Source organism: Manis pentadactyla, chromosome 4 (genome assembly GCF_030020395.1).
Source record: "Manis pentadactyla isolate mManPen7 chromosome 4, mManPen7.hap1, whole genome shotgun sequence".
Classification (NCBI taxonomy): Eukaryota; Metazoa; Chordata; class Mammalia; order Pholidota; family Manidae; genus Manis; species Manis pentadactyla.
This window is the reverse complement of record NC_080022.1, coordinates 50,890,597-50,911,008: the sequence shown is the minus strand read 5'-3', so window position 1 is coordinate 50,911,008 and position 20,412 is coordinate 50,890,597. Positions and strand designations below refer to the sequence as shown.

Below are 20,412 nucleotides of genomic sequence, written 5' to 3'. Positions count from 1 at the left end.
AGAAGGACATTACATAATGGTAAAGGGCTCAGTCCAACAAGAGGATATAACCATTATAAATATATATGCTCCCAATACAGGAGCACCAACATATGTGAAACAAATACTAACAGAATGAAAGGAAGAAACAGAATGCAATGCATTCATTTTGGGAGACTTCAACACACCACTCACTCCAAAGGACAGATCCACCAGACAGAAAATAAGTAGGACACAGAGGCACTGAACAACACACTAGAACAGATGGACCTAATAGACATCTACAGAACTCTACATCCAAAAGCAACAGGATACACATTCTTCTCAAGTGCACATGGAACATTCTCCTGAATAGACCACATAATAGGCCACAAAAAGAGCCTCAGTAAATTCCAAAAGATTGAAATCCTACCAACCAACTTTTCAGACCACAAAGGCATAAAACTAGAAATAAATTGTACAATGAAAGCAAAAAGGCTCACAAACACATGGAGGCTTAACAACATGCTCCTAAATAATCAATGGATCAATGACCAAATTAAAATGGAGATCCAGCAATAAATGGAAACAAACGACAACAAAAACACAAAGCCCCAACTACTGTGGGATACAGCAAAAGCAGTCTTAAGAGGAAAGTATATAGCAATCCAGGCATATTTAAAGAAAGAAGAACAATCCCAAATGAATGATCTAATGTCACAATTATCGAAATTGGAAAAAGAAGAACAAATGAGGCCTAAGGTCAGCAGAAGGAGGGACATAATAAAGATCAGAGAAGAAATAAATAAAATTGAGAAGAATAAAACAATAGCAAAAAATCAATGAAACCAAGAGCTGGTTCTTTGAGAAAATAAACAAAATAGATAAGCCTCTAGCCAGACTTATTAAGAGGAAAAGAGAGTCAACACACATCAACAGAATCAGAAACTAGAAAGGAAAATTCACAACGGACCCCACAAACATACAAAGAATTATTAGAGAGCACTATGAAAACCTATATGCCAACAAGCTGGGAAACTAGGAGAAATGGACAACTTCCTAGAAAAATACAACCTTCCAAGACTAACCCAGAAAGAAACAGAAAATCTAAACAGACCAATTACCACCAATGAAATTGAAGCGGTAATCAAAAAACTACCAAAGAACAAAACCCCCGGGCCAGATGGATTTACCTCGGAATTTTATCAGACATACAGAGAAGACATAATACCCATTCTCCTTAAAGTTTTCCAAAAAATAGAAGAGGAGGAAATACTCCCAAACTCATTCTATGAAGCCAACATCACCCTAATACCAAAACCAGGCAAAGACCCCACCAAAAAAGGAAACTACAGCCAATAGCCCTGATGAACGTAGATGCAAAAATACTCAACAAAATATTAGCAAACCGAATTTAAAAATACATCAAAAGGATCATACACCATGACCAAGTGGGATTCATCCCAGGGATGCAAGGATGGTACAACATTCGAAAATCCATCAACATCATCCACACATCAACAAAAAGAAAGACAAAAACCAAATGATCATCTCCATAGATGCTGAAAAAGCATTCGATAAAATTCAACATCCATTCATGATAAAAACTCTCAGCAAAATGGGCATAGAGGGCAAGTACCTCAACATAATAAAGGCCATATATGATAAACCCACAGCCAACATCATACTGAACAGCGAGAAGCTGAAAGCTTTTCCTCTGCGATCGGGAACAAGACAGGGATGCCCACACTCCCCACTGTTATTCAACATAGTACCGGAGGTCCTAGCCACGGCAATCAGACAAAACAAAGAAATACAAGGAATCCAGATTGGTAAAGAAGAAGTTAAATTGTCACTATTTGCAGATGACATGACATTGTACATAAAAAACCCTAAAGACTCCACCCCAAAACTACTAGAGCTAATATAGGAATTCAGCAAAGTTGCAGAATACAAAATTAACACACAGAAATCTGTGAATTTCCTATATACTAACAATAAACTAATAGAAAGAGAAATCAGGAAGACAATTCCATTCACAATAGCATCAAAAAGAATAAAATACCTAGGAATAAACCTAACCAAGGAAGTGAAAGACCTATACCCTGAAAACTGTAAGACACTCTTAAGAGAAATTAAAGAGGTCACTAACAAATGGAAACTCCTCCCATGCTCCTGGCTAGGAAGAATTAATATTGTCAAAATGGCCATCCTGCCCAAAGCAATATACAGATTCGATGCAATCCCTATCAAACTACCAACAGCATTCTTCAATGAACTGGAACAAATAATTCAAAACTTCATATGGAAACACCAAAGACCCCGAATAGCTAAAGCAATCCTGAGAAGGAAGAATAAAGTCGGGGGGGGATCTCACTCCCCAACTTCAAGCTCTACTACAAAGCCACAGTAATCAGGACAATTTGGTACTGGCACAAGAACAGAGCCACAGACCAGTGGAACAGAATAGAGACTCCAAACATATATGGTCAACTAATATTCGATAAAGGGGCCATGGACATACAATGAGGAAATGACAGTCTCTTCAATAGATGGTGCTGGCAAAACTGGACAGCTACATGTAAGAGAATGAAACTGGATCACTGTCTAACCTGATACACAAAAGTAAATTCGAAATGGATCAAAGACTTGAATGTAAGTCATGAAACCATGAAACTCTTAGAAAAAGACATAGGCAAAAATCTCTTAGACATAAACATGAGTGACCTCTTCTTGAACATATCTCCCCGGGCAAGGGAAACAACAGCAAAAATGAACAAGTGGGACTATATCAAGCTGAAAAGTTTCTGTACAGCAAAGGACACCATCAATAGAACAAAAAGGCATCCTACAGTATGGGAGAATATATTCATGAATGACAAATCCGATAAAGGGTTGATATCCAAAATATATAAAGAGCTCACACACCTTAACAAACAAAAAGCAAATAATCCAATTAAAAAATGGGCAGAGGAGCTGAATAGACAGTTCTCTAAAGAAGAAATTCAGATGGCCAACAGACACATGAAAAGATGCTCCACATCGCTTGTCATCAGAGAAATGCAAATTAAAACCACAATGAGGTATCATCTCACACCAGTAAGGATGGCTACCATCCAAAAGAGAAACAACAACAAATGTTGGCGAGGTTGTGGAGAAAGGGGAACCCTCCTACACTGCTGGTGGGAATGTAAATTAGTTCAACCATTGTGGAAAGCAGTATGGAGGTACATCAAAATGCTCAAAATAGAAATACCATTTGACCCAGGAATTCCACTTCTAGGAATTTACCCTAAGAATGCAGCACTCCAGTTTGAAAAAGACAGATGCACCCCTATGTTTAACGCTGCACCATTTACAATAGCCAAGATATGAAGCAACCTAAATGTCCATCAGTAGATGAATGGATAAAGACGATGTGGTACATATACACAATGGAATATTACTCAGCTATAAGAAAAAAACAGATCCTACCATTTGCAACAACATGGATGGAGCTAGAGGGTATTATGCTCAGTGAAACAAGCCAAGCGGAGAAAGAGAAATACCAAATGATTTCACTCATCTGTGGAGTATAAGAACAAAGGAAAAACTGAAGGAACAAAACAGTAGCAGAATCACAGAACTCAAGAATGGACTAACAGGTACCAAAGGGAAAGGGACTGGGGAGGATGGATGGGTAGGGAGGGAGAAGGGGGGGAGAAGTAGGGGGGTATTAAGATTAGCATGAATGGGGGGGTAGGAGAAAAGGGAGGGCTGTACAACACAGAGAAGGCAAGTAGGGATTCTACAACATTTTGCTATGCTGATGGACAGTGACTGTAAAGGGGTTTATAGGGGAGACCTGATACAGGGGAGAGCCTAGTAAATATAATATTCGTCATGTAAGTGTAGATTAGTGATACCAAAAACAAAACAAAACAAAACAAACAAACAAACAAAAAAAAGGACTGTTCCTGTGTGGTAACCTCCAATGAGTTCTACACAAGGGTATAAAGGGTATATACAAGTGTAGGCAAAGGGTCTGTTTGCGTTTATACAGAAATCAAAGCCTAATTGGGCTACCCTGAAAATGAACTAAGATACGATATGAAAGAGAACTTCCAACATCAGCACTCTCTGGAAGACTCATGCCAGAAGATGGTCATCAAGAAATCCCAGCAAAGATCAACGCACTGCTACAGCTGTAGATGCACTCATCCCACCAGCTCCTGGACTTGCCATGGGAATGAAGGAGATATCTAAGCTGGCCTGTGCATACAGTGAAAAAACAAATTTGACTGGATCTATACTGTTGGAACTCAACCAAGAATTAGGAGAAGTGCAAATTGTAGTGCTCCAAAATCTTACAACTACAGACTATTTACTGTTAAAGGAACATAAGGGATGTGAACATTCCCCAGGAATGGGTTGTTTTAATTTGTCTGATTTCTCTCAGACTGTTCAAGTTCAGTTGGACAATATCCACCATATCATAGATAAGTTTTCACAAATGCCTAAGGTGCCTAACTGGTTTTCTTGGTTTCACTGGAGATGGCTGGTAATTACAGATATGCTTTGGTTATGCAACTATACTCCTATTATGTTAATGTGTGTGCGCAATTTAAGTAGTAGCTTAAAACCTATACATGCTGAAGTTACTCTACAAGAAGATATGTCAAAGAAATAATCAATCTTCCCAGGTTTTCTGCCACCTGCTACCTCTATAGCTTTTCTTCTTCCTTCCTAATTACAACCCTTAAATAGAATTCGTGCCTCATATCAAATTTACCAAGTATCATAATTCTTCCAAGTGGTAAAGATATCTCAAGACAAATGCTGGGCATAGAAGCTACAGGGCATAAATCTGCAAAGAAGTAAAAAGCTAACCTTTTCAAACAATAAGGCTTCTCTCTCACTTACCAACTTTACATTTCCCTGTATGGCCCCGGAAGATGACTGGTTAGCCAGAGACGGGTAAGATTCCTCAAGGGAGGAACAACCTAAGACAGGCACAGTCGCAGAGGGGTCATCAGGTGAGAAATTGGGGATCAACAGAGGTGAGGCTTAGAACCTCACCCCCGTTCTGAGAGAAATCTTCTGCATACGTGGATGTTTTATTGCCCTGGTCTAGCTTGGATTAACACATAGTCTACAGGCACACACCTGATCATCTGTATTTGCTCTCTTACAACACTAAACTATGTTTTTCTACCTTTATCTTTTATCTACCTACCACTTCAGCATTTTATTAAAAATAATAATAATAAAGAGAGAAATGTGGTATCCACATATAAATCAAGTATAAAAACCAAATGAGTATTCATATTTGAACTGACTGTTTAGAGTTCATAATGCATGAGCAAAACCGAAAGTTTCTGTGTTTTTTCATGTGAAACCTTAATAGGAGTGTATATCAATAATACCTTAATAAAAATTTAAAAAAAAGAAAAAGAAAAGAAAAGAAATGAAGTGAGGCTAATCACATAGGCATTGTGATGTAGCATTAGGCTACTACTGACCTTCTGACTACCAAAATGTATATTGTAGCAAAAACCAAAAATAGAGAACCAGACCTATAATCTTTGATGGCTTACCCTTCAACTAAAATGGAGTCAGAGGGTGGTAGAGAAAGATAACTTTCAAGTAGTTGGGTACTATTTGCACTCCACAAATATAGCTCCAAGTGTAGCTCAAAATGGATATTACAATGAAGACAGAAGTGATAATGTTCCTCTATCCTTTAACAGTACACTGGCTTAAATAGAAGAGTATTGGGAACTGCATATTTATAAGGAACTCAAATGTTTTTTAAAATGCACCCAGGGTTTGTAATACTAGAAAATAAATTATCATCACAGGAGTACATCAGTAATAAGAGGAAGGCAAATAAAGATTTAAGGCCATTCTGATCATATGTGTATAACTAATATATGGGATCAGATATTCCACCCAAAAATATGCCACTTTGGCATAAGGATTATTTTGAGCTGAAGATAACTGAGAAATAACAGATGCAGAAAAGTTCTCTATCCTCCCAATTCTTAATCACCAGAGATGGTACCAACAGGCATATACATAACACACCTTAGTAAAACAACACTTATCCACCATCAATTTCCCTCATATATTTACCTTCCCTTAGTTTGCCAACCCTAAAAGCCTAAACTCCTTTTCCTTTGTCTTGTCACTTCTCTACAAATTTATTGTTCTTTGTTAAGGTGCTACATAAGCTCAAGCTCTAATCACCCCATTAAGTAACTCATCATTGAGTTTCTCCCACGTGTATGTGTGATTTACTTGTCTATAAATTGTTTTTCTTTTGTTAATCTGTCTTTTGTCAGTTTACTTTCCAGGGCCCCAGCCAGAGAACCAATGAGGGTAGTGCAAAAGTTTTTTCCTCCCTTAGAACGTCAACACTTTAAGTTCAGGAATAGAAGAAAAGAGTCCAAAGAAGAACATATAATTAAAGTCCAAAGAAGAACATATAATTATTTAAATAAAATAAAACACTGTTCAGGCAAGACATATCAGGGTTAAAATAATCTTAATGCCACTTCAGGGAGCCTGCAAAATTTACTTCAGAGAACAAGTAACAGAAAATACAAAGAGGGAAACTAGGAAAGTTAACACAGATTTAGTAATTAAGAAGCATGTCCTTCAAATTGTGAGCACTGAATATTGTTATAAATAAGCTTTAAAAACAGCACTTTAATAAACAATAGAGTAAGTGGTTGCATTATGAAGATTGTCAATATAAGCTTACAAAAGGAATTTTTAAAAAACCTAATGTTATGCAAATGAATAATTCAGATCAGGATAAGATTTTGACTGATAGAATTCAAAACTTACTGTTTCTCTGAACAGATGGAAATTAAGATGGTATATTTGGAAAGGTGTGTTAAATGATTAAAATGTGATCCTAATGATAATGTAAATACTGGCATTAAATATGCATTGAAATAATCTGCATAAAATTCCATCATGAAATGTGAGAATAAGCAAAAAAACTAATATTTATAGGTTTCAAAATATGAATGTTTAACTAAATTCACAAAGTAAATATTATGAATATACATGTGACCATTTCATCTATAACCCTCAAAGTTTGTGCAGTGGATCCTTGAACAATACAGGGCTTAGAAATGCCAGCACCCTGCACAGTCAGAATTCTGCAAATAACTTTTAACTCCCCCAAAACTTAACTACTAGTAGACCAGAAGCCTTACCAATAACATAAATAGCTGATTAATACATATTTTGTAGGGTTTATGTATTATAGACTGTATTGTTACAATAAAGCAAGCTAAAAAAAAGAAAGTGTTTTTTCAAATTGTCCCAAATCTCCAAAAATTTTTTCAATATATCTGTTGAAAAAATCCACATGTAAGCAGACCCACACATTTCAAACCTATGTTGTTCAAGGGTCAACTGTATATTAAAATGGGGTTATATTTCAGGTTGCCTTTTATTTGGGTAAATGGACAATTTTCTTTTTTATGGAAGAAAGCCACAACAAGTGAGTATTTATGAATATTCACTAATCTACTAATCTGTGGTTAGAATTTGCTCCATATAACTGAATATCCTGTTTGGGTTTGAGCACTTACAGATATAAGAATGGAACTGGCAAAGAGAAAGCTCCAATGTCAATGGCAACACACCAGGTGATTCTGTGTCACCAATTCTCACATCCAGGCATGATTCACATAATCCCCAAACATCTGTTCTCTTGTAGTCTGCCCAGAATTCTCTGTCATGGACAATCCTCTAGGGTTCCATAAAAACAGCTAATACCTCACCTTGCAGAGCAGGGGGACCTACAAGCATTTGCAGAAGGAAAAAAGGGGGAAAGGTCTAAAGGAAGCAAGGAAAAAAACCAGCCCCGTGTGCCTTGTGAGAGAGAAAATGAAGGCACACTTTGTACATCATTGTAGGAAAGTCACCAACTTCAATGAGGGGGGCACCATACTGTACCTGAATATACAGCCAAGTTGACTTTTTAAAAAATATCCCTATATAGTAAGTTTCTTGTCATTATCCTGGATGTTAATTTGGGGCAGGAAATAAACAAAAATGAAACATTAAAAAATGTCCCTAATAAATGATTCCAATTAGTGATCAGTTAACTGTAATTTTATAAAAAATAAGGTTTATTAATAGCAAGGACAAACCTATTAAAATACAATGCTTTCCTGCTGAGTTGTAAATTGGCAGTGTCACTACTGTAAAGATAGTTTTCTAGAGTTCGGTGCCTTTCTCTTCAGTATCTCATATAACACAGAAAACAGTATGGATAAGCAATATATAAACATATCTTTAATCAATTATGCCTTAATCTTCCCTGACAAATACAGTATGAGAGAAATATAGAGCTGTGTCTCCCAGAGGGGATAAAAAAAAATCACAAGTGGCAAAACAACTTTTCCTTGAAACAAATAATTAGAAGAAAAACATCATTTAAAAAGCGAGGTAAAAACAAAACAAAACAAAAACACTATAAAAGCAAGACAACTGTAGCTTACTGACTCCCACTAGTAATTGTATAATACAGAAAGTAGTTGCTACCTACAGCAAGACACTATATACTACATCTTGGGAAAAGTGATTAACTATGAAAAGCTCCACTAAATTTCATTTGTTTTTTTGAATGTTGCCTGACTTAAGGACAGGGATGGGGAGGGAATGAAGGGGAAGATGTGAAAGATCTGCTCTAATTCCTTACCATGCTTTCAGTGCTGTACACGTACTGCTGCGCCTCCTGGGAATATATACTCATCATGGACCTTGCTTCTTGAAGCTCAGGTGATTCACTATCCTGTGACCACTGTGTGCCAAAGTGAAGGTCCTTCATGGAGGGAACAGGCACAGCCTCTTGAAGGTGGGATGACGGATACATGTCCACGGGCTGAAAGTGATCTTGATAGAGCTCATATTCTTCATCAACAAGCATTTCTCTTTCTTCACCCATTTCCTGCAATCTGGGGGTCAGGAATTCATGCATCTCCCAGGCTTCCTTGCTGTTATCTATCTCTTTCTGTTGGGACTGGAAAGCCTTTCCCAAATCTAGAAATGGTTCATCCACAAGTTCTTCTTTAAAATAGGGTTCATCTCTAAATCCCTGTAAATAAAAGTTGCAAAAAAAAAAATTAACTACACCTGTCTTAGAGGTGCACTCTACACACTGACTGGAAAACTAACCCCTGACATAACTGCAGTGACTAGAATCCATGTAAATGCATGGGTAAGTAAATGGGAAAAATACAAGCTCATTTCCACACAACATGCAACCCAGGAAAGAGACAACAAAATAAGAGGCAGAAATCTGCCTTTGGCAAGGTGAGTGACTTATTCTCAACAGTTCATTATACATTAACCACCCGATATAGCAATTTTGTTAAACTGCTACACTGAACCTTTAACTCATGCATCTCATATAAAAAGTAGTACATAAATATAGATACATATCACACTATTACTCAAGCAAAGACTTAAAAGGCCAGGATTTTAAGCCTTCTGTCCATAAAAAGAAATTGTGGCTACCTGAATGTTCAAAAGACATTCTCTACAAACTAAAGATATAGGGAGTATGTCTCAACTACTTTGAATATGACTCTTGTAACATACTATATAAGAGAAACATTTTTACATCCCCATTGAAAATGTATAGCAAAAAGGAAGACAGTATATTTTTAAGTTAATTTATATTGCACTAATCAGAAGAACAGGTACATTCAACTGAAACTACATAGTCATATATATGCAGAAACTTTGTGAACTCCTATGTAATGCCTGAGGAATATATGAATCTGATGAGCCTCTGACCTAACTCTGGTGAAACCTCAGAATGGTGGGTACAGTGCAGTCCCATTACTCCTGACAGATCAATGACACTTCCTATTTTAAGTCCTACTCATTAAGTATTCCCAAGTGTAAATTCCTCAAATGAGTATGTGCTTTCCATCCTTCCTTACTAGCAACTAAACATCATTGCAGTGAAGCTTTTAAATTAATATAGCAAAATAAATGCTGAAACCTAGTTTTTTTTAAAGGTGTGCTTAGAGGGTATATTTGAACATGTTTATGAAATTTTAAAAAAATGTGTACACTAAAAAATATATCATGATACTAACAGAATTAAAGGGGGAAATCAAGAGCAACTTATTCATATTAGGAGACTTTAACACATCACTTACATTAATAGACAGATCAACCAGATAGAAAATAAGGAAACAGAGGTCCTGACAAACACATTGGATCAGATGGACTTAACAAATATCTACAGAACATTCCACCCAAAAGTACCGAGATGCACATTTTTCTCAGGCATACTTGAAACATTCTCCAGAACAGATCACATACTAGGCCACAAAAAGATCCTCAATAAATTAGAAAAGATTGAAATTATATCAAGCAACTTCTCAAACCACAATGGCATGAAACTAGAAATAAATTATGCAAAAAAAACAAAAACAAAAAAAGCCCACAAACACATGGAGACCAAACAAATGGTTCTAAATAATAATGGATCAATGAACAAATCAAAACAGAAATCAAGCAATACATGGAGACAAATGAAAATAAAAATACAACGATCCAAAATTTATGGGATGCTGCAAAAGCAGTTCTAGGAGGAAGTAAAAAGCAATACAGGTCTACCTCAAGAAACAAGAACAATCCCAAATAAATAGTTAAACTCACAATTAAAGAATTAGGAAAAAAACAAATGAAGTCCAAAGTTAGTAGAAGGAGGGATATAATAAAGATTAGACCAGAAATAAAGAAAATAGAGAAGAATAAAACAATAGAAAACAAAATAATGAAATCAGGAGCTGTTTCTTTTAGAAAATAAAATAGAGAAATCCCTAGCTAGAATTATCAAGAAAAAAAAGAGACTACACAAACAAAAACAGAAACATAAAAGGAATAGTCAAAACAGATACCACAGAAATACAAAGAATTACATGCCAATAAATAGGACAGTCTAGAAAACTGGACAACTTTCTAGAAAAATATAATCTTCCAAGACTGACTGAAGAAGAGAGAAAATATAAAAAGACCAATTACCAGTAATGAAATTGAACTGGTAATCAAAAACTCCCAACAAACAAAAGCCAGAGCCAGATGGCTTCACAGCTGAATTTTATCAAACACTTAAGAAATAGCTAATTCCCATCCTTCTTAAAGTATTCCAAGAAGTAGAAGAGGAGGGAATACTTCCAAATTCATTCTATGAGGCCAGCATCACTCTAATACCAAAATCAAAGACACCACAAAAAAGAAAATTACATAGATTATGAAGAACATAGATTAAAAAATCCTCAACAAAATATTAGCAAACCAAATTCAAAAATACATCAAAAAAGATCATCCATCATGACCAAGTGGGATTTATTCCAGGAATGCAACAATGGTACAATATTCAAAAATCCATCAACATCATACACCACACCAACAAAAAGGACAAAAATCACATGATCATCTCAATTGATGCTGAAAAAGCATTTGACAAAATTCAACATCCATTCATGATAAAAACTCTCAACAAAATGGGTAGAGAGTATACATACCTCAATACAACAAAGACCATATACAACAAACCCACAGCTAAGATCATACCAATGGTAAAAAGCTGAAAGCTTTTCCTCTAAGATCAGGAACAAGAAAAGGACGTGCACTCTCACCACTTCTATTAAACATAGTACTGGATATCTTAGCCACCACAATCAGACAAGATAAAAGAGATAAAAGGCAACCAAATTGGTAAGGAAGAAGTTAAATTGTCATTTTTTGCAGATAACATGATATCATATAGAGAAAACCCTGAAGACTTCACCAAAAAGCTATTAGAATAAATAACTGGATTCAGCAAAGTTGCAGGATACAAAATTAATACACAGAAATCTGTTGCATTCCTATATACTAACAACAAACTAACAGAAAGTGATATCAGGAAAGTGATTCCATTCACAATTGCATCAAAAAGAATAAAATACCTAGGAATAAACCTAACCAAGGAGGTGAAATACCTGTACTCTGAAAACTGTAAGACACTCATGAGAGAAATTAAAAATAGAAATAAATGGAAATCTATCCCATGCTCATAGATAGGAAGAATTAATATTGTCAAAATGGCCATCCCACCCAAAGCAATTACAGACTCAGTAATCCCTATCAAAATACCAATGGCATTTTTCAATGAATTAGAGCAAAGAATCCTAAAATTCATATGGAACCACAAAAGACCCCAAGGAGCCAAAACATCCTGAGAAAGAACAAAGCTGGGACTATTACTCTCCCTGACTTCAAGCTATACTACACAGCTATGTAATCAAAACACTATGGTACTGACACAAGGACAGACCCACAGATCAATGAAACAGAATAGAGAGCCTAGAGAGAAACCCACACATGTATGGCCACTTAATATACAATAAAGGAGCCATGAATATACAATGGGGAAACGACAGCCTCTTCGATTAACTGGTGTTGGGAAAACTGGACAGCTACATGCAAGAGAATGAAACTGAATTACTAATTCCATACACAAAAGTAAACTTGAAATGGATTAAAGACCTAAATGTTAGACATGAAACCATAAAACTCCTAGAAGAAAACATAAGCAAAAATTTCTTGAACATATAAGCACAAGCATTTTTTTCCTGGACACATCTTCTTGGGCAAGGGAAACAAAATTAAAAATGAACAAGTGGGACTACATCAAATTAAAAAGCTCCTGTATAGCAAAGGGCACCAGCAGCAGAACAAAAAGGCAACCTACAGTATGAGAGAATATATTCATAAACTACTCTGATAAGGGGTTAACATCCAAAATATATAAAGAACTCATATGCCTCAACACCCAAAAAAACAAATAACCCAATTAAAAAAAGGGAGGAGGACCTGAACAGACATTTCTCCAGGGAAGAAACACAGATGGCCAACAGGTACGTGGAATGATGCCCACAGTGCTAATCATCAGGGAAATGCAAATCAAAACCACAATGAGATACCACCTCACACCAGTCAGAATGGCTGCCACTATCCAAAAGACAAGGGCTGGTGAGGATGTGGAGAAATGGGAACCTCCCACGTTGTGGTGGGAATGTAAATTGGTGCAGCCATTTTCAAAAGCCGTATGGAGTTTCCTCAAAGAACTAAAAATAGAAATACCATATAATCCAGTAATTTCATGTCTAGTTATTTACCAAGAAAAAAATCCTTGATTCAAAAAGTTATATGAACCCCTATGCTTACTGCTGTTATTTACAATAGCCAAGATATGGAAGAAAACAAAGTGCCCACCCATAGATGAATGGATAAAGAAGATGTGATACATATACACGGTAGACTATTGTTTAGCCACAAAAAGAAAGAAATCGTGCCATTTGCAACAACATGGATGGACCTGGAGGGTATTATGATATATGAAATGAGCCAGGTAGAGAAAGACAAATACCACATGATTTCACTTATTTGTGGAAAAACAAAATGAACAAAATAGCAGTAGACACGTAGACACTGAGAAGTGACTGGTGGTTACCATGGGGGATGGGTTAGGGTGGGTGGGGATATATGCAACCCTGTGCATATAGAGGATTATCTAATTTGTACATATTTAGCCAAGATACCTGAAACAAGCTTTTGCCTTCTTTCTAGAAACTTTAGTTCACAGCAAACCATTCAAATGGGAAATAAGTTTACTAAGTACCTTGGGTGCTTCAAGTATTAAAGATGAATTTATATCATGAATTGTTCCGAAAAGTTCAGTCTTCTCTTCATTATTGTTTGAATGTAAAATATGATTTTCTTCCTCTTTATCACCTTCCTGAAAATAGAAGCACTTTCATTTTTATATTTTTTCCCAATTAAAGAAATGTTTTTGTCAACTATGAAGCTATTTTTTTAACTGAGATATATTTGACATATAACATTAGTTTTAGGTATACAACATAATGATTTCATATATGTATATACTGTGAAATAATTTACACAATAAGTTCAAATATGCAATACAGTATTGTTAACTACAGTCACCATGCTGTACATTACATCCGCAGAACTTATTTATCTTACAAAAGGAAGTTTGTACCTTTTGACCACTTTCACCCATTTCGCCCAACTGCCCCTCTCTGGCAACCACAAAGCAATTGCATAATCAAGAAAATACCTTAGTTTCAAACTCTTTTCAGATTAATTCTCATCTTCCCATGAAAGCCAAGTACACAATAAAATGTATGCAAATTGTTTCATTAGAACATACTTTCATTAGAACAAACTTTTCTTTAATAATTAAAAAGAAAGCCATATTTAGGTCAAAGCTTCCCAAGTTCTTTTGTTTTTTAAGTATTACTTAAAGAAAAAAGAAACACTTTCCCAGGAATGGACCTTAAGAAATGTATAAGTATATACAGAGTGATATTCAAAATATTTAACAATGGCAAGGTACAATCACTCTCCATCAGAAGAGGTGCAGCCATCCTGTTCTTACCAGCTAAATAGTAGCTCCAGGCTGCTAATTATAATTATCCAAAGTAGGATTTTGAATTCTATATATATATATAAAAATAACAGCAAACATACATATACATATATATATATATATATATACATATACATATATACATATATATTTACGATGTTATGTGCCAGGTACAGGTTTAAACACTTTTAATATGTCAATTAATTTAGTAAATTTATTAATATATACTCAAAGAAGTAGGTGCTCTTATTAACCCTGTTTTACAGATGAGTAAAAGGGACCCAGTAATTTAGCCAAAATTACATAATTAGTCAGTTACCCACCCAGAATTTGAACCCTAGCTGTCTGGCTCTAGAGCCTGTGATCCCCAACTTACAGAAAAGAGAGTGGGAGCTGACAGGTTAAATAACTGGCCCGGAGACACAGGCCTTGCAAATCACAGAACTAAGCAAAACCCAACAGCTTTCTGGCTCAAGAATTCCATTACTGGCTCTGTCCTATCAGTTCTGAAGATAAATGCAGTTTTTAAAGTCAGTTCATTTTTTTGGATCTGGTACATTTGAGGTGAGTTTGTAGAAAAGAGAAGTCACAGTCATGGTTTACATGAAAATGTAACATGAGACATATAGATAATACATATTTATATAACACAAGACTATAATGCAAGACAATAAATATATATAAATGTATTATGTAGATAATATATACGTATATAATACAGGACTTAAAGTAATTTTATTCTAACTTTTATATATTCAAGTCTTTCTGTTCCAACCTGACTTTGGATATATTCACATTCTCTACTCCACTTCTGCTGTGGACTGAGTCAAAAAAGCTCAGTAAACATTAGGTAATTAGGTAAGAGGCCACTAAGCAGTCCATGAATGAGATACTGAGACCTCAGAGAAGATCCATACATGACTGCATATAGTTCACAAACAGCAGTTTTACTAAAAGCATCCTGATGTTAAAGAAGGAATTAGTGGTTATTCTATTAAGAATTTTTAAAGTCTTAAAAGTTTCAAAAGTCTTTAAAAGTCTCTCCATCCCTTTTGTGGCTTCCCACTACCAAGTATCCTGACAGCCTTCTCCTCACTGAGGGAAGCCTAGGCAAAGGCCCACCTCACAATTATTACATTCCAAAACCCTCTCAGTGAAGCTCCAAGGTCACAAGGACTGCATAGCTCTACCTCTGCCAGAAATACTACAGGAATCCACACCCAGTTGGTACTAAGGTCCGTTTTTTACATTGCCTGAGACTTCCTTCAACATCTTCAAAGTCAAGTCATGCTGTTGAAGTTCTACAGGACATAAATAGTTTGGGATTTCCTCTGGCAGGAAATAATCATCAGGGAAAATCTAGACAAAGTTTCTGCCACAACCCAAAATACCAAGATGATGAGATCTGCACAAAAACATCAACTTTCCCCCCTCCTTTAATTTGTCCAGAAATCAAACTGAATATCTCATGGTGGCTCATGTTGACTACGCCAACATCTACAAGCCAAATACATAATAAAGTCAAGAACTTGACTTAGCTATGTACTATAGTCAGTTTTGAAGTGTCTAAAATGTTTGATAGGTGTACTATACAGGCATCCTTATGGGGAATACATAAACAATAAAAAAGTAATACATGAAGGCCATGTTGAGGTTCCCCAATGCAAAAATACTATGTGTAGTACATGGATCTAGCTATTATGTATCTATAGGAACATACTCATCTATATTTATATAGATATCTATATCTATCTATCTATCTATATATGAATACATGTAGTATGTTAATATAGTTCATAGAATAAAAGAATTTTAGAGTTAAGAAAGATCTTAGGAGTTCCCTAGTCATGTTCAGTCTTTAGAAATGAAAATATAGGCTCAGAGAACAAAAGTGGTATATCTATGATCAAATTACTAGTACAATGTTTCTCAAAGTGTGAAAAAGGACCTCAGATTTACATAGGTGACTCACTGAAGGTATGCCTGGATGACACATTAGAATCACTAAGTGAAAATCTCTGAGGGTAGGACCTGGGAAACTACATTTTAAGCATCTTTCAGTTGATTCTTATGTACATTACATATCTTTGAGTTGAAACCTGCTGGGCTAACGAGTGAAAGCTAGGAATAGAGTGAAGGTTTTATGAAATCCAGTCCAACACTGTACTACAACTGTTATCTGTTTCGGACATGCTGCATGTAAACCAAACTAGTAACAACAAATTAAAACAGGGATAAAAAGCACTGTGGCTAAGAACACATGGTCTGAAGCCACCCTGCTGAGTTTATATGCCAACTTGCCCCTTACCAGTTACATCACCACAGGTAAATTACTCAACTGTCTATGTCTTAACTGGTTCATCTGTAACGAGGGTAAAAAAGACTACCTCATAACATGGCTATGAGGACTAAATTAGTTAACACATGTAAAGGATTTAAAATGCTGACATATAGAAAGCAGTCAATAATACTTTAATACTGCGTGAAAATTATCTTCAGGTATTTTGTTGCATTGCAGAACCTCAACAGAATCCTAACTATAATGTGGCCTTCAGTCATCAACAATAATCTGACCCAGTACAAGAGATTTACAATAAAATGACTTCGGGATGGCTTAACGATATAGGAGTTCTAGGTGCCAGGGGTTACAAGACACTCTGATGATCAGAAAAGCATATTAAAAGCATAACCAAAACTTCTATATAGCTAAAATTATATGGTTTACTGGATTCCAAATTATGCCACCTCAACATCATTCCCAAATGGAAGTTAAAATGCATAGACTTTATAATTTACACCATAAAGAATGTGATAGAACTTAGAAGTCTATGCTAAAAGCATGAAGATAAAAACAGTAGTAAAGGTTGTAGAATCAGTAATTAGCAGCTAGCATTTATGTAATAATGTGCTAAGCACTTAATTAATAAATAAATGAATAATCTTTAATGCCCTAAACCTTATGAGGTAGACATTATTTTTTCTGATTTTCTAAGTTGAGGACATTAAGAAATCTACAGAAAGACACACTATAAGTAAACAGGGAACAGGTATTCAAGGCCGGGTATATCTGTCTCCAGAATTCATGTTCATAACTTCCATGCTGTCATTGCTTCCTATATTAACAAAATTCAATACTTACCACCAATGGCTTACAGATGCCAAGGTGTACAGTGCCTGGTGGCACAGTTTTCAACACTTCCACAGCTTCAGCAAGTGTGGTATTTTCCAAACAGTATTCATTGACTGAGACCAGGCGGTCTCCAGGTAACAGTTCACCACCTCTTTCTGCTACACCATCCGCCACCAGGGAACGGATCACAATTACTGATCTTGTGGGATCTAAGGGGTCCTAAGATCAAGCAAAGAAGAAAGATGAGTCCATTTCTAGAAGCAAATACACTCATGCATCCCATATGACTATTTACTTTATGAGTCCAGCATTCTGGTGATAGTCTCCCAAAGAGGTCAAAATCTATTAAAATATCACTCTGTATATACACAAATATCAGCTCATATCAAGGTGAAGACATAATCTGAACAATTTCAACTGCATGTATGAGTGCTCAGTACATATAAATTTCCTTAAGCTTTTGGTGACTGATATTTTGATGGACCACACAAAGTTTGGAGACAGCTGAGCAAGATTCTTTCATCCTCAAGCATAGTCATACTGTGGATCAATCACAAGCCCATTTACTACTCTTGTTGGGCAGTAAGCAGGCTCCAATAGAAGTATACTATGGAAAATGATACTCCATTCTTGTGCATTCCACCAGTATAGAATCATCCCACTGAATCACCTAAGTTCAAAAAAGACATGGAAACTATGGCATATTCCACGACATTAAAAAAGGTCTGTTTGAAAGTAACATCACCAAAATTATAACATGGTATAGGTGCCCCTAGGCAAGAACTATTTCAGTACATAGAAAATGAGTGTTGATTCATGAACAAAACCAATGTGGAAATATATCTCACCCAATGGAAGTGGGTCATTAAACACTGAAGATAACATTGACATCAATAAATACATTTGTTTAATAAAAACTAATTTATAATCCCACTATTATATTTTATTTTAATCAACAAACACTGATATATAGCATTTATTACACATCAGGCTCTGTTTTAAGTGCTTAACAATCATTAATTTATCTAATCTTTAAAACAACTAACTCCAGGATATGGGGAGAGTTATTGTCTGTATTTTTACAAATGAGGAAACTGAGGCTCAGAAAGTCAAAGAAACTCGCCCAAATCACTCATCTGGTAAGTGGCAAAGCCAGAATTCAAACCCAACCTTTCTGGCTTCCAAGTCCTTGCTCTTGACCACCATGCTCTGCCACGTGCTCCACAACAAAATAATAGTCAGAAGAAACTATAAACAAAGAATCCTGAATGGAAAAAAAGACACATTCATATGGAAATCTTACGCTTGAGTAGAATTTCTTAATTTGTCCTAATGGTGGAAGTATATGGCCCTGTTAGTAAACCTCAAACTTAGTAAGGGAGAAAAAAATAATCAAATCCTAGTCATAAGATTTCTTTTGGCTTGTTTATTTTGCACCTATTGCTTCATTATGCAAACAGTGTTCCATAAAGGCGAGATGTTAGTAACACGAGATTCTACTACAGTTAGTTTCTATTAAACCCTTCCTGAGAAGGAAGGTGGAGAGAAGCTGCCACATTTTGTATTAGAATTACAAGACTTTGGGATTAGCAAAGAGAATTTGCCAAGTTCCAGGCTTTGTCAGTTTAAAGTTGCTAATGGTTCTTTTGAAATTTTCTGATCCAGTTTTTTATATCTCTGCGTTTCAGACATTGAGGTTCATTTTCCAGTATGTGTGGAATTTTAACCAAATATATCATATTTTAATCAACAAAGGCTACACAGCTAATTCCTTGAAAAATGTCTTCAAACATAGCTTATCTTACTTTCCTTTACTAACCTTGCTTTTCCATTTCTAGGTCAAGAAGTTCTTGGTAAATTTCTAACATGCTCTGGTGTATAATACTACATATTTATTGAGAGGACTTAGGTAAAAATAGTCATGGGTACCCATTAATAAAGTGCATAGTGTTAAACTATAATTACACCAATATTTTCAAGTAGAGGGAGCTATTGCCTAGGAAGAGAATAGAAAAGAACCAAAAAAAAAAAAAAAAAAAAAAGAATGGAGTGCAATCAGTGCCATAATATAAAAGAGCTGTCTATTTTGTCAGGAGCAACCATGAATCACAACACACTTTTCATTCTGAAATATGAAACCATTACATTTTAAGTTTGACACACTAATAAATAAGCTGTACAATTATGTCCTTCATTAAGATGTCAGTTTTTGATGAAAAACTTTTTTATTGAGGGGGAAGGGAAACTACATAATAGCTTATTCCCCTCATGAAATGCTATACTTCATATTAATAATTACTAAACTTTGTTAGAGAAAATTGCAACAGTTAAATATATTATCAAAAGCAAATAAGTGATTTCACTAGGTTGGTGCAAGCAATCTCTGTAGTTTCATGTAACAACAAATCAAAAAGTACTATCTTTAATCTAAATAAGTGAATAGGTTTCAAAATGCAACAAGTTGAAATGATAATCAGAAACATTTCAAAGGAAGATTAACCAGGAAATAATGGAAATATAAAGACTAATAGATTTCCCTTGTTATAGAAGTTGTGGCAAGCATTTATTTACGCAGCATGCAGTCTTCTTGAGACCTCAAACTAGTACCAGGTATGCTTGCTTACTAAAATTTATTCAGGTGTAGACCTCTTAGTCATTCTAAACACTAAGTCTAATCTACCACCCCTTTTTCTGGAGGAGAGAATCCCACAGCAGCTTCTTTGTCACTTAAAAAAAATAAAAAGACAAACTTTTGAAGATGCCCCATGATATATAATTACTATTTCATTTTCTATGATGACTATTCTGTGTGATTTCTCATTTAGCTGAATGAAGTTGCTTTAATGAATAACAGTCATTTCCT

General features: G+C 35.5%; 1 protein-coding gene across 8 annotated transcripts in view; it reads right to left on the bottom strand.

Annotated features, from left to right (window-relative positions):
• Positions 1–20,412, bottom strand: part of PATJ (PATJ crumbs cell polarity complex component) — a 392,045-nt gene that overhangs the window by 260,847 nt on the left and 110,786 nt on the right. For all 8 annotated transcript variants that reach the window (XM_057500268.1, XM_036911254.2, XM_057500269.1 and 5 more), the window contains exons 18-20: positions 17,559–17,768; positions 13,649–13,765; positions 8,663–9,058 (exon numbers count right to left, since the gene is read on the bottom strand). In XM_057500268.1, coding sequence (XP_057356251.1) covers positions 8,663–9,058; positions 13,649–13,765; positions 17,559–17,768 — 723 coding nt within the window. The remainder of the gene's footprint in view (positions 1–8,662; positions 9,059–13,648; positions 13,766–17,558; positions 17,769–20,412) is intronic.